This window comes from Ascaphus truei, chromosome 1 (assembly GCF_040206685.1).
Source record: "Ascaphus truei isolate aAscTru1 chromosome 1, aAscTru1.hap1, whole genome shotgun sequence".
NCBI lineage: Eukaryota > Metazoa > Chordata > Amphibia > Anura > Ascaphidae > Ascaphus > Ascaphus truei.
The window spans coordinates 328,908,013-328,923,669 of NC_134483.1; the positions used below are offsets into that span (position 1 = coordinate 328,908,013).

General features: G+C 42.1%; 2 protein-coding genes across 3 annotated transcripts in view; one reads left to right on the forward strand and one right to left on the reverse strand.

Annotated features, from left to right (window-relative positions):
* CNOT6L (CCR4-NOT transcription complex subunit 6 like) overlaps nt 1-4,270 on the reverse strand; it is a 99,519-nt gene extending 95,249 nt beyond the window's left edge. Inside the window, exon 1 of the mRNA XM_075606822.1 lies at nt 3,766-4,270. The gene's annotated coding sequence lies outside the window, so the exon portion shown is untranslated. The remainder of the gene's footprint in view (nt 1-3,765) is intronic.
* Nucleotides 4,271-7,808: 3,538 nt separating this feature from the next.
* The window catches only part of MRPL1 (mitochondrial ribosomal protein L1), a 67,266-nt gene continuing 59,417 nt past the window's right edge, over nt 7,809-15,657 (forward strand). For both annotated transcript variants that reach the window (XM_075606849.1, XM_075606859.1), the window contains exons 1-3: nt 7,809-7,951; nt 10,860-10,977; nt 13,233-13,518. In XM_075606849.1, coding sequence (XP_075462964.1) covers nt 7,921-7,951; nt 10,860-10,977; nt 13,233-13,518 — 435 coding nt within the window. In that variant the 5' untranslated portion in view covers nt 7,809-7,920. The remainder of the gene's footprint in view (nt 7,952-10,859; nt 10,978-13,232; nt 13,519-15,657) is intronic.

The window sequence follows — 15,657 nt, forward strand, 5'->3', positions numbered from 1 at the left end:
GTGACGTGTCGCCACGGCAAAGCAGCACCATGTGACATGACGTCACACGGGTCAAATTACATCGCGGGTCACGTGACGGGTTACGTCACATGACCCCACAGCGTCATCTGACGCGGATGAAGGTAGGTGGGGGGCGCGAGAGCCGGGGGAGAGAGACAGGGGGCGCAGCTCTAAAAGTTTGCGCTCCCCTGGTCTAGAGTAATGGAGTCATGAAGTATTTAAAAAATATATATATTTTAGTTTGTCAACAAATTATGTAAGTCTCCCACAGATAGGCACAATAAAGCCATAAATCACTTCAAATAAGAATAGTGAATCCCATCTTGACCATGTGCGTGACACCGTTCCTCCAGCACCATGCCATCATGTGACCGCTCATAGGAGCGATTAGGTGATCGCGGCGTCACCGATGACGCAAACGCAAGAAGAGGGCGTCCTCTTCTGTTCCTGCCCTGATTGCAGAATGGGATCTCCCCTAGAAAACGGAGCCCAGACTCCATGACATCGTGGCCACTCAAAACGGTCAAAGAAGCAGTCCCCGTCCAAAACGCAGTTACATGCATTGCAAGGCGGCTTGGTTTGCCGTGCAAAAACACTTAGTTATTTGTTTGTTCTTTTAAAAAAAGGGACAATATTTTCACTTTTTTTTGTTTTCCATTCCAAGTCACAGCAACCATTTTACCCATCCCTTATGCTCTGTATTTCAAAGGCTCGATATAGTACAAGTTGAAAATCACAGGATACTACAGGGTATACATGCACAAGACCAGCTGCTTAAAAAAGGAAGTTAAAATAGCTCATTTTTCAGTAGCGCAGCACAGTTTTCTGCATTAAACACCAACAACGGCACCTGTTGAAGTCTGTGGTTTCAGCTTCCTAATAGTCAGAAGACTCCCTCATAAGAAAAAAGCGATAAGGTCAGAGACCTTCGCACACTGGCAGACAAAGCTATAGAGAGAGAGAGGAGAGAGAGCAAGGAAACCGATCACATCCAGGGCAGGCGGGAAGGAAGAAGAGATTAAAATAGAGACATCACCTGGTGTGACAAAATGAAAACTCAAGTGGGAAATAATGTGACAGGGAGCCGATAAAAGAAAACGGTTTACGGCCGAGAAAAGAATTGCTTCCTTTTTTTTGTAGACTCTGGCTCCCTAACCTTCTCTCTCACACATACATATGTACATATATCTCAAATCCCATGATCTATATACTGTATAGACAAATGTATACACAGGTTAAGCAATCACCAGTGTGGGATATTTTGTTTTGCACCTCTGCGAATCATGGCAATACAAAATAAAAATAAGAAAGCCTGAATATTGCTTATTACAGATCGTGGATAACAGTCATAAAATAGAGATGCACAAACTATTCACAGGTGTTACTGAACTTTGCCAATGTCACCTTTTTTACTGTGGTAAAAAGGTATGCAACAAGTTGGCTTAACGCTAAAAGTCAATGACAATTGCATGTTCGATTAATTTCATTTCAATGTTTGTTTTTGTTTTTTTTAAACGAGAAAAAAAAATGTAAACATTTTGAGTTGTTTCACTAAAACTTTCTGTGCCAAAAGTTAAAAAAAAAAAAAATGTTGTGGGTTTTTCAAACTTGTTGGAAAGTTCAATCGTAACAGCGGCAGAGCAAATCTCTCTGGTCATAAAACATGTGTTATTATTGTCCACACTACGTACACTTTTCTCCTCCCGCGTCACTGCATGTGGTGTCTATGTGCAATCAAGCAAATGTTTTTCAGTCCTCTGTGACATGGTAACCAATTTAGCACCTCTATAATAGTAAATTGAGCTCTTTAGGAGTCACAGTACCGGACACTTTGTCCCTAGTGTGTGTGCGCATGCACAACTGTTAGATATGCTATGTAAATACCAGCCACATGTGAAATTGCTTTATGTTTTGCAGTATGCAAGAAAAAGACAAAAAAAGTGTGTAAGATAAAAGTACTGGGCCCTATCCCCAAGAAATTCTAAAACCTGTCAAATATTCAGACAATGCCCTTTGGACCTCATTTTACAAATGTTTATACAACTCCCTGTGTCAGCTCCTTGTGACCTTGAGCAAGTCACTTTATCTCCCTGTGCCTCAGGAACCAAATAATATAGGTTGTAAGCTCATCTGGGCAGGGGCTGTGTCTAGAAATCCTATGCTGCTTTCCGCACACACTATACTGTAATTGTGAAGTGATTTGAGTCCCATTTGGGAGAAAAAAGCTATATGAAATAAAGTTATTATTATTAGTAAAAAGCAGAAAGGGAGAGTGCGTTTTGAAATAAATGCAATTTTTCTTAGAACCAAGTCTGGAAATAAAAACATTCTGGAATTTGTAAATAAAACAAAAAAGTGTCATATTCCACAGTCCCATCACACTTCAACAACTGCGCCGTTCGCCGACTAACATGAGGTTCATGCCATCTCAATCCTGGCAACATTTTTGAAGCATTAAAAAGTGAGGGGTGGGGGGGTGACTAAAGGCAAATATTTAATAATTGTATATTTGCACCAAGCATTTCCTCCAATGGACACACTGCAAAACGCAAACTAACCTGGACTGAGACACGAAGATGAAAATGAATGCGACATCACAACCGTCTTGATATAGAGATAAAACTAGTAAACAACACATGTTCCTCCATGATTCTGGCCTATATGACTTGTTTATACAGTTGCCATATTACATGAGAATATACTCAGTTCATAGCAGTTTCCCTACCCTTTCCCACCAAAATGTAGTCCTTTGCATAATCCAATTTCTCATTCACTCACACATTAAAGTTCATATAAAACTACTTCTAGAAGTTAAAATGAAGACCTCGTTGCCATTTCATTTTACATACACAATCGCAGTATTGTTAATGCCAGCGTCAATTCCTATTTTTCCAACGTAAATGTCATGCACTAAAATGACAAAAGTGTTTTCCCCTTGTGGAGATCCCCAGGAAGAAGAAAAAAAAAAGGAGGGAGAAACCAAGGAGGAGGAAGACAGAGTAAAAACAAAAACAGAATATCAAAAGCAAGAAAGAAAGAAGATGAAAATAAAAAAGGAGGGTAGGAAAAAAAAAAAAAAAAAAAAGGAGGAGAAAAAGCAAGGAAGGAAGGAAGGAAGGAAAAAAGATACAGCGAGAAAGAGTGAAGAGATAAGGGAGAGAGAAGAAAGAGAGGAAGAAAGAGAGGGAGTGTAATGGAGAAGAGATAAGGGGAAGAGGGGAAGAAAGAGGAGGGTAAATGCAGAAGGAGAAACGACCATGGAAAGCAATAAGGAGACGGAAGTAATGAGGGAAGGAAATGAGAGCCACAAGTAATGGCATGAAGTGCTCCCAGCCTATACACAGGCCCAATAACAGCAGCAGCAGCCCTGCACACTGTATGCCAGCATTATTATATGAGGGGGAGGGGACAGCAAAACAACCAGCACCCCCCTGCACTGCCTAACAAGGCCCAGCCAGGGATTGCGAAAGCACTGTATTATATATATATATACACACTGTATACACACACGCATATCTGCTATGGGAGCCATAGCATTGCTACCCCCACTCTGGCAGCTGACAGGGGTAGTTCATTTGGCTCGGACACCCCCCCGGGCTTACATAATAAAAGAAAAGTGGCAACAAAAGCCAAGGCTGGCCCCAGCCTGTGCATGATCTTCCTCACACGTGCACACACATGCATGTGCCATGAACACGCCAAGACAAAGCCCTGACTCTCCCCCCCCTTTCCCATCCCCCTCCCTCTATAGCCCCCTCCCCTCACCTGCATTCAGCGCCGTGTTGTCCTGGTGCTGCGGGCCTGGCTGCTTGCTGTGTGCAAGGGCTGAGCAGTGTGCGCGCCTGGGGACAGTAAATACATGCAGGCAGCAGGAGGTGGGAAGCGCCGGCCGATCCGAGCTGTGCCTCTCTAATGGTGTGCTAATAAAAATCCCCCCCTGTGCGAGGGTGCTGGCTGCCGCCTCTCCCCCTGTGCAGAGGCGCCTGTGTGTGCTGTTGTGCTGTCAGCAGCAGCAGCTTCCTGCTCCTGTCTCTCTCTCTCTCTCACTGGTGGGGTTGGGTGTTTTTGTCTCTTTGTCTCTCGTCCAAGTGACTGAAGAGTGTGTGTGAGGGTGTGAGAGTGTGTGTTTATCAGACTCACTGGAGCAGGAGGGTGCTGCCTGCTGAGTGGATAGATATAAATATTGAGATGAATAATAAGGGTGAGGAGGTGGATGTTTTGTGTGTGTGTGTGTGTGTGTGTACACTGAGGGAGGAAAGGAGGAGTTCACATCAAGAGGTGGGATCTGGTGATCATGAGGGTGATGATGTTGGAGGAAGAGGAGGAGCAGGGTGGGACAGCCTCTGCTATTTTTAGCCTATTTGGGTTATAATGTATTGTTCATCTGTAGTTACAAAAATACAGTGTCGTGTGGCCTACAGAGAATGATGAGGGGACACTCATCGTTATTAGTAAATAATTATACACCTCCTTCGGAGAGGGAGTGAACATGGTATTATTATTATTCAATGTCAGTGGTTGAAGTGCTCTGAAAAAGTCATGGGGATGTACACCAAAGGGATGGAATAATCCACAGCATTTATCAATAACCATAAAATGCAATATCGCTTTTTAAGAAAGACTCCATAATTACCATCAAAAATCCCAAAGAGCGGATTTAAACTCTAGTGACATATAAATATATATTGTATAAAACATTGATATAATCAATAATCTTCATAGATAATAAATGAAATGACGTAACAAATAAAATTTCATAAAGCATACACAATCAATGTTAACCATTTTAAACCATTGCATATCTGGCAAGGTACAATGAGCCAGTGCAATTTTTGGTGTTTTTCACCCAAAAAGGGCATATTAGATAAACGTTTAAAAATACAAGAGTATTCTTCAGATGAATCACTTGAAACTTAAAAGACTCCTTCTTCTGCAAAGTCATTAGAGATGTGGGAGTGTGTACATATTCGCTTTGTCTATGTTTCACTCAAACTTTCACCCCCCCAAAAAAAATTTTTAGCTGAAAAAGTTTGATCGATATTGAGATGTCGAAGCGAGCGCACGTGAGATGCATATTGGAGTTAACTACTTTGCATATTTAAATTGGCTTATCTCACAGGTATCTCAGATATGTTCCTACGTGTCTCTACACATGTTATAAACGACTCGGACATGGTGCCTCCAGCCACGCTCCTCCGCGCTGACGCTCAGGCCCACCAGCTCAAGCAGAAGCTTTTTTGTGTCCTGTCAGGCGAGGCTGCGAGCGCGCTTGAGAGGCGGGTGGGAGGCGGGGCTAGCGCGCCGCTGATGTCGAAGTCACGCTGCCGACGTCAACGTCACGGCGCAGACGTCACGGCATACTAGAGCGCCGTTGCCATTGGCTGTTTGCTGGTCACGTGACCGCCCCTCCGCTCCCCTCAGCGCTCGATTTTAATTTTCTCTGTCTCCTGCTCTTCAGTACGCCTGCGGAAGCGTGCAGAAGCGCCTTCTAAAGCCACCCTCATACAGGATGTCGGGGGTAAGTGCGCTGCCTCAGCGCGGGTGAGCGGCGTCTTCCGCACCATGTTCGCGGCCAAAGATGAATGTTTTGGGATGTGTCATTTAATGGGTACTTTACTAAATAGGCCGCCAATTTTTATTTGGCGAATTTCTTGAAAAAAAGTTTGATTTTTTTTTTTGGAAGATCCAAAAAAGGCACGTTTCACAAAGTTCAAGAATTTAGACCAAAAGTTCCCACATTTCTAGTAATTATTCCTAAATAAATGACACTTACACTAAAGGGGTTTAATAGTCCACAGCATTTATTAACAAATATAACTTTTTTAGAGACACCATAATGACCATAAAAAAAATCCCAAGGAGAAGATTTAAACTCAGTGACACATAAATATATATTGTATTAAATATAAATATACAATTTTTTAAAGTGTGTTTTATATTAAATGGGAGTTTAGTTTTGTAAATAAAGAAGTAAAGAGAGCCACTTGCTTTAGGCATGATTTCTGTATTTCCTACCAATCTGACAAATATATCAACATTTAAGTGGAACATTGTAATATATCGATATGTTCATTTTTTAAAATCTTTTTTACACATTGAAACCGTGCAGGAATTTTATCGTCATACAATAACCATTTGTTAGGGGTGCTTTCGATACGTGAATTATTGTTTCTTGGTAACTAAACTCCTGCATTGTAAGGCTGCGCTTATAGTGCCTTGCGACGGTGACGTCGCTCCGAAACAAATACATTGACTCCGTCACAAGCGCTTATAGTAAGCGCGCCCCAAAATTTTGAAGCCGGGTAAATTTGATTTTTTTAGAGACAGTCGCCACATATGACTGTCTCTAAACCAATCTGATTGCGCTGCCCGCCCCCTTCGTGACGTCACTGGCCTTGTCACCAGCGACGTCGCTAAAAAACAAATTATAACTTTCGCTAATGGCGACGGCTGACGTGATCGGTCGCTTCGCAAGCACTATAAGCGTGGCCTTATGCGGACAAAATGCCTGTGTTCAGGAACTTCAGCTCTGTGGCACTGGAGAGATAGATAGAAAATCACCAATTGCTTTAAGTGCTTTAATTAAAAGTAATAATAGTTAAGAAATATCAGTTTTTAAAAAAAGGCTAATTTCTTTGGCTCTAATTTTAGGTTTATTTTAGGGTTCATATTTATGCTGATTCACAAATGGAAGTTATTCCATTTTTAACTCTGTGTTGCCCGCTTCTCATGGTTTTGAGTAGGCGACAAGGGAGAGAACCCTTTAAAAAAAATGTGGCGTTGTAAATAGCAGTACTTTATTTATAAAAACGTGGTACTTCACACCCCCTCAAAGGTTGTTTTTTCCCCCCCACAAAAGGTACAGTATGTATAGGAAAACATTAATGTAAACTGAAGACTTCCTTATTTCGTTGGTTCCATCGATGACTTCCCTCTTAGGCCCATATTCAATATACTGGGAACCCGCTGTTCAATAGAGGAGATTTTAGTCCCATTAAATTGAATGGAGCTACTGTAATCTCTTTCCCAGCATTGTAAAGTGGCTTCACAGCATAGGAACCTTAACCATTTAAATATCACCAACATCTGCACAAGTTAAACTTCCACAGGCTGCGAAATAAGTGAACACATGCAAAATGTCACTAGATCCATTTTTCTCACTTTAATTTACCCAAGGAACACATTTTTTTATGATCTGTTTTTTTAGGCACTTCTATCATATATGTATATATAAAATGGGGAAAGACAGGGTTGCAAACCTGTCTAAGACATGCAAATGAGCATACAGTAATATTTACAGTTGCTATATATATATATATATATATATATATATATATATATATATATATGTGTGTGTGTATATATATATGTATGATATATATATATAGTTGTATGATATATATATATATATGTGTGTGTATTATGTATATATTCTCATTTTTCACTGGTATTTATTATCTTTTTTTTCTCTTTTCACTTACTCTCTTATCTTCACACTTTCATATTCCCCTCCTCCCAATTCTCTTTATTCCTCCTCCTCTTCCCATGTTCTTATTGCTCACCCTCTCTCCAACACCTATATTCCTCTAGCTCCCTATTTCCTGGTGCTCTTTCTCATGCCATCCTCCCCAACTTCTCATGACAGCAACCCTCCCTATACTTTAATTCTTTCACTTTTCTTGCCCACACCTTTTTATCCTTCCAAACACATACCCCCACTCTCACCTCACCCCTGTTTTTCTCTTCCCATGCATCCTCTAACTCCCCCCTAGGCACATTGAGTGTGTAGCATCAGCTCTCTTGTTGCCAGTCGGCTGCCTGTACATAATGCACATCCCTCCTCTCTGCTTTCTCTTCCTGGGACCAGCCCTGCCTCTTCCCCCTCCTTAGCATAGCACGCCTCCCTCTCCTCTGTAGGTCATGGCTGTGCCTGCTTGCTGTCTACGTTCAGGTCAGTGCCTCTCTCTGCATGGGACATGGGGAGCACGGTGCACTGCTGTGTGGCCCCCTCTGAGTGGGTTGCAATTCATAGCAGGGGCACGATCATTACCGATCAGGGTTATATGTGTCACATGCAAGAGGGATAACGTCAATAGTGGGACACACGAAGTGTGAAAGAGGGTGACAAGGAATGTAGCACATGAGGTACACTGTTTTTGCTACATGAGTGCTCTGTAACATGTGCAGTTTACTATATGCAAATATGACACTGCCAATACATACATGCATAATAGAAGTGGCGTTAAATCCCCCCAAACTGGTTGATCATTATCAGGATTTGCTGATTGTTCAAAGCAAAAAGCACAGGCAGAAATAGGTACAGCTGAATTTAATAGGTGCCTGACATAACCCAGTTTTTGTGTGTGTGTGTCTCTTAGATTCCTTAAGCGTGTAATATAGTGCATGCGCTACCGTGCTTGCGTCAATTATAATTAGCTGTGTTAGCCAGACGTTTCTATACTAGGGACGCGTGAGCGGTGCCGCGACAGACCAAGGAAAATACAATAAAATTGGTTTGCAGCGTGAAAATACAATCACAGCGCGGCCTAATGCTGTGACGTCAGTCTGCCCCCTAGCCGCGCGCGTCACCGATTGCACCCTAGTGACGCGCACACCACGTGCAACGCCGGGCGCCCGCAAGCGCAGCAGCGAGGACTATAAAACTAGCTTCGGGCTGCGTCCATGCTGCTGCTGACCGCACTTGGCGCAGTCAGCACAGTCAATTGAAATTTGTCCGGCCACGCTAAAGCGGCGCTTGCACGTATGCTCACGGGGCGCTTGCCGAGACAAATTAAATTGACTTTGAGGCGCGCTGAGGGGTCACATGACCTCAGCCAATCAGCACCAGTCAGTGTTTTGGCCACGCCCCCTCTACAGGAAAAGTTGCCGGACACCCGAACACTCATGCTTGTAGAGTTGGTGACGTCACCACTCAAGCATGAGTGCGGTCCGTGGCACGGGGGACGCAGCCTAAGAGGAAGTTGCTTCTGGGATCTATCGAGGGCAACTTGAAGTGGAGAAGGGGTGGCTCAGTAAAGACACTGAATGGTACTGAGTTTGAAACAGGGGAACCTGGTTCAATTCCCAGTGTTGGCTCCTTGTGCCTCAGGCACCAAAACATAGATTGTAAGCTCCACGGGGCAGGGACCTGTGCCTGCAAAGTGTCTGTAAAGCGCTATAAAAGAAAATGCTATTTTTATAACTGAGGTTTGCTAAATAATTGCCCCATTAAAGTAGGTGTATAGCAACCAATTTGTTTTAAAGGGTGATCCTGATCGGGGTGGAGTGATTAAGGGGATATCCCATTACAATTAATGGGGATTAAAAGATGTAATGGGTGACTGGATTTTAAGTGTGTGAGGACGTTAATGTTATTCATTCGTAAGCATATGTGGTCTCCTATGCGTTTTAGTATGCCATGTTTTGAAGTCTTTTAATGTGTCCAGTTAAAAAAAAAATTTTTTTGTTTTTTATTATTATTATTCATGTTACTTGCCTAGATCTCATCTCAGTTATTAAAGTCACTGGACTTTGACAGCGATCTGAATAAAACAAAGTTAAATGCAGGCCTGTTGCATATAGTTGTTGTCAACTCAAGATCCAATATCCTTTGGGTGTTTCGTATAAAATAATGCCGTATAAATTAATGTGTGATTTTTGAATGCACTTATTTGCACAGAGCCACGGTTCAGCGTGAATAGATTTGTAGACAATTGGGATTTCAAAAGAAAATATCAAATGGCCTTTGCATAGAATTCTTTATTACACACTCTACTGTTTAACTCAAAATTAAAAAGTTTGTGTTTTTTGGTTTTAATGTAATATTTGGTGTACAGGCATACCCCGCATTAACGTACGCAATGGGACCGGAGCATGTATGTAAAGCGAAAATGTACTTAAAGTGAAGCACTACCTTTTTCCACTTATTGATGCATGTACTGTACTGCAATCGTCATATATGTGCATAACTGATGTAAATAACGCATTTGTAACAGGCCCTATAGTCTCCCCGCTTGCGCACAGCTTCGGTACAGGTAGGGAGCCGGTATTGTTGTTCAGGACGTGCTGACAGGCGCATGCGCGAGATGCCGTTTGCCTATTGGGCGACATGTACTTACTCGCGAGTGTACTTAAAGTGGGTGTCCTTAAAGCGGGGTATGCCTGTATATAGTTTTAGGCCACACAACCTATTCTTGAAGCACGTCTAAACATGTATTTTCCAGCTTACACCCACATTTCTTACATTTATTTATTTATATATATATATATATATATATAAGGTCGAAACAGCTGTCTGTGGGTGGTTTTCTGGGTATGCACCTTAACCCTGGCTGTGCTCAAAGCTGTGACCATGCAGCAAGCTTAAGCCTATAGGGAACCATGTTAAAAATGGTTATTGAGGCAAAAAGTGACACTGTATGCTCATTTGCATGTCATTTCCCAGAATCCCTTGCTGCAGTGGAAGTGCTGTATGCTGGGTGATAATGGGGAAAGGCAGGGTTGCAGACCTGCCTGAGACATGCAGATGAGCATACAGTTATATTTGCATAATTGCTTTCCTGTGGAGGGTTTTTGTCACTTTTTTACTCACCATAACTTAACTCAGTATTATATTATATATATATATATATATATATATATATATATATATATATATATATATATATATATATATAATGTGTGTGTTGTTGTTGTGTTTTTTTTTTAAAGCAATCTGCTTTCATGCATTCTTCTTGAACCATTCTTATGATGGCTGCTTTCCAAAACCTTGATACGTTGATGGTGGGAGACATGTTCCAAATGCCTAAAGCACCATTTAGACTTCTTTTTGCAGTAATTGATATGTTTTTGTCTTGCAGTTCTTCGGCAGTGTCACAGACATGTTCTGACAGCAGCTGGTTACAGTAGCCCGTCACTCTCTTGCACAAACAGAAGCTGGGCCACCATTAGATTCTATGCCGCACCGGCCACTGCAAAGTAAGCTTTCATTTCTATATTTTGCTTCTGGCATCAAACCTTTTTATATCCTGTTTCCCTTACATGAGCCAGCGTAATAGTTGGGTTTAACGCAGCTGTAGATGTATAAAATGAAGTTCAAACCATTACAGAAGCTGTGAGTAAATTGACCAGAAGCGATGTACAACCTATTTACCCTAATGCTTGGTGCCCAAGGGCACAAATGTATATGTTTAAAGCAGCACTCGCATAGATATAAGTGAACATGCCATTAAAGGTTTGCGAAACTCGCGCCCAAGGTCACAAACTTTTTTTTAAACCGTGGGGAACAAATAGCTGTCTTGGCAGAATCCGTAAGTGGTTTGCCAAGCAATAGGTCAATGCTGTTTTGGCGACATTATTTGCCCTTTTAAGGCTTGGCTAAACATACAGCAAAGAATCGAATTCAGGGGGAAATATATATATTATATATATATATTTTATTTATATATATATATTATTTTTTTTTGTCTCTACTGCGTTTTAGATAATTTTGCAGCACTCTACGTGCCATGTAATGACTTGATTGTAATTTTGGCTCTGACCAGAAGGGGCAGGGAGGAGCTCTTTCCCTTGAGCCATTAGAGGGCTACACACGCGCCCCCTGCAGTATATTATGTTTGTCAGCACTCATTTAGAGGCTGTGTAAGAAGAAACACTATTAAAAACAATTTGACCCACAATGTTCTCAACACTTGCACTTGGTGCTGGTCAGAGATGCAGCTGCAGCAAAACAGTGTGTCCCTAGTCAGGCAGAAGTTTTCTCTGCCCTCAGTAGCTGGATGCCTTAGTCCCCTTTTTTACGTTTTATTTTCTATGGTTTTGAGTTTATGTTTATCTTTTCATACACCATGGCTGCTCTTTACACTCCATTTTGTTTTCTTTGATATATGTATAAAAGAGAAAGTGAGAGCTTTCAAATATTTTCAATAAAAAAGTAGGTTATGTACCCTCCAAAAAAATATATAGTGCTACTAAAGCAAGTTATCCTCCCAAAGCACAACGGTCTGAAGTACATATTCACTTAAGCTCTGTTAGCCTATTTAATGTGGCCATAACCTAATTTAACGCCATTAACCATAACGCAGTATTCACGAGAGCAAATAACCAGTTGTGTTATTTGTAACGTACGTTATTCTGAATTATATACAAATGCGCTCATTATAGCATAAATGATATTCATCCCATATTCACTACGCCCTGTTTAAAGTTAATGCCAGGAAATTATGCTACATTGTTTAAATGATTAATACCCAACTCTGGCTTTACTCCCAGACACTGAAGTAGGGCTTTTGAGAGAGACTTAGGCCCTTATCTCTAAACTATAGCGTCACATGGAAACACCAATTGACTTCAATGGGGCATTGCGTGCAAAAGTGCCGGATCGACATTATCGTAGCTTATACAGAATACAGGCCGGAGAGAGTCTATTTCAGTGTCTAATTACATTAACAAATCTGCCTGAAGATGGGACCTTTTGTGATCCTGAAATCTTGCACTCTTTTAAACCACAACTTAGCTACAGTATTAAAAGTATTAATCCTACCTTTCTGTTCTTTCCATAATGACCTTGCTAATCGGACATTAACTCGGCAAAAACACAGGCTTTTTCTGTTTTAGGTAACATCACCGTATTTGCCCTGATTTGAAAGCGAGCTTAGTGAATCTGGGCCTTCCCGGTTCAGCAAATATATATATTGTGAAATCTCATTTGTCGCTACGTAAAGGCAATTAATTATTCAGTGGTTCATGTTCACATCCATTTTAGCGTCCATAGATATTAGGAAGGGCTTTGACTTGTCCTATGACGTGTTATCAAATTTGTCGGTGTACAGTTTGCGAAGTTCAATCTTTTCCTTACTGGAGTTACTGCACCTGACTGAAAAAAATCTAAATGTATTTATTGTGAAAAGGTAAACCTAACCACCTTTCAGAGCGTTTTATATAATATTAATGCTTCGCAAATTGGAGAGGCTTCCTGAAATAAATCACATTTTCTTGAAATAGAAAGGGGAATTACAGTATACATTTCTCAATAAAGAAATATAGTGATACTCCGGACCATCACACTTTTGACCACTGATTGTACGTTACAGTAGAGTCAACCCCCCGGCTTCTGATTCTAGATCCTAAAAAGTACAGAGCGGTGCAGGACAGAATAACATGGGCATATCGAATCTGATTTCCCTCTGCTGTCTTCTCATTTGTCGTCGTCATTTTTTTTTTTTTTTTTAAAGGGCAGCAAAAAATGCGAGACAAGACAAGAGCAGGAAAGGCGAGGACAAGAGCAAGAAAGGCAAGGAAAGCAAAGATGGGAAGCAGAGGGACACCACCAGGCCTCGTCGTAGCCTATTAACTGGGGAGATAGTTGATGATGTGTACATAGCCCGCAACTATCCCAAGCCCCTGTATGAGATTGAAACTGCCGTAGACATGCTGAAGACATTTCAGAAGCTGGACTTTACCTACCCAGGGCAGCCAGTGTACACGCAGCTCCGACTGGATATGAAACTGGAGAAGAAGGTATGCGCTTGACATGGTCACCAGCCTAAGGGACTTGTCCAATAAGGTGCGGCCAATTGAGCCACAATCGGACGTAAATTGCCCTTGAAGTTAACGTATTTACCCTATTAAAAAGGATCCTAAAAGGGAAAAAAAATAGTCCTACCTAAAGACGCTTAGCGCACCTCGTGGAAGTGTTGTGTCCTTACCTATACAGTGTCGTTATGGTGTACCAGGTATGTCATAGGCAGTTGCTTGTATCCTAGGGTGGGGGAGGTGGTCTGGCTGACTACTCCATTTCCGACATCTGGAGTTTAATCATGTGTTCGCTCCTGGAGCATTCACGTGACCCAAATTGGGGAATTTTGCCCAAAGCCACCCCGATCGGTGGTTTTGGCATATGTAGAATAAGCCACAATATGACTAACTCATATAATGTTAGTATCTTGCCCTCTAGGCATGTCCTGCTTTTTAAGGTCTAGCTTCTCAGGTTAGCATGGTAACCTTTACACTGCACAGAGGAGAACTCCATTTTAATCTCCTGGACATTTAATAATTGAAACGCTTGGATCTCCTGAACAGAGCATCAGATAAAAACAACAAAGGGCAAGAAGATCTCAAGTAAGTAAAAAAATATTAAATGCTAAATACATAACAATTTACTTAATAAAGTAAAATAAAAATATCACTTGTGAGCACATTCACACGTCTCAGACAGGTCTGCCACACCTGCTTTTCCCCACTATCTCTTAGCATACAGTGCTTCCACTGCAGCCAGGGATTCTGGGAAATGACATGCCAATGAGCACACAGTGTGCCGGAGGGGCCGTGGCACTCTGGTGTTGCAGCCAAATGGGTTAATACATATGATGCAGTATAACACTGCTTTTGCCATGACACATCGCCCCTATATTACTGACATCAGCCAGAGGAAATGAACCCCCCACCCATGTCTACAAACCCACCCAATCATGTTTACAAAAGAGTTTAACAATTATTAAAAAATACTGATAGGTTTCAGATCTAAAAAATAAACGCCCAGTATATACCTTTTTTAAAGTTATACTTTGCTTGGGTGCATTGGTAGATGTAAAATACACATCTGTAGTTTAAGGCTTTGTACATAGTAGGCGCGCGCGCGCCTGCAGCACAAGCAATCCATGGCCTGTGGAGTCTGGAGGAGGAAACGCGATCAAGAGCAGCTCCAATTCAATGTTTGGGGGCGTGCCCGTGACGACATATGAGCGGTTCACCCTCATTGGGTGAGCCGCGCGCATGACCCGGCCGTCACGCGACAAAATGACTATGGCCGACCTCATTTAGGTAAGGCCTTTTTTTCTCGGCGCGCGCAACGTCACTCTAACTATTGACACCGGCTAAAGCCGCAGTATGTACTGATCAGTTTTCATGCATTTTACTGCAGTTTTGTGACCCTACTCCTTCCCCTTATTTTTTTACATGGTTCCTCTTCTGTGAACCCCTGGGTTCACCTTGGCTATATCTTGGGGGCACTGTCCCCGACTAGAACATAATAAACGTGGCTGGTCTTATGTACTGTACTGTAAACTATTTACACTGAGGCTCCTCCACACTCATTCCTCCAGGAACCTACTCTCCCCTTGCCCTTTGCATATTTAGTTTTAACTTTCTAAAAAGACATTAGAACGGTTATAAACCTATACATAGAAACAGTATGAAACAACAACTTTTGTTACTAAATCTTAGTCTTATTACATCTTTTCCGTACCAATAGAGCCCAGGTCATTGGTTCGTATGTCTGTTTCAACGTCAACTACTCAGTTATTTGCACTAGTTCCTGGTTTTGGAAGCAGCCCAGACCATAGAACCCAGGGCCGCCCCCGGACTGAGGCAATGGTCGGGCAGCCGGACATGAGGACACCTCCAGGGGCCTAGGGTGCAGAACACAGGATGATGAGGCCCAGGGAAGAGGGGGTAGTTACCCCCACGGCGGGAGCCCAGCCTGAACAGCCGAGTGCAGCCGGTCACAGGGGCCTCATAGGCCACAGCGCACCAGGAGACCCTCAGCCAAATGCCCTATGTTAAGTTATGTCTCTGTTGTGGGATCCTGTGAGTTTGAAGGGAAAGACTCACCTGTACCAGATGTTGTACCTCCGTGATCGATCTGAGCTCCCTCCGTTT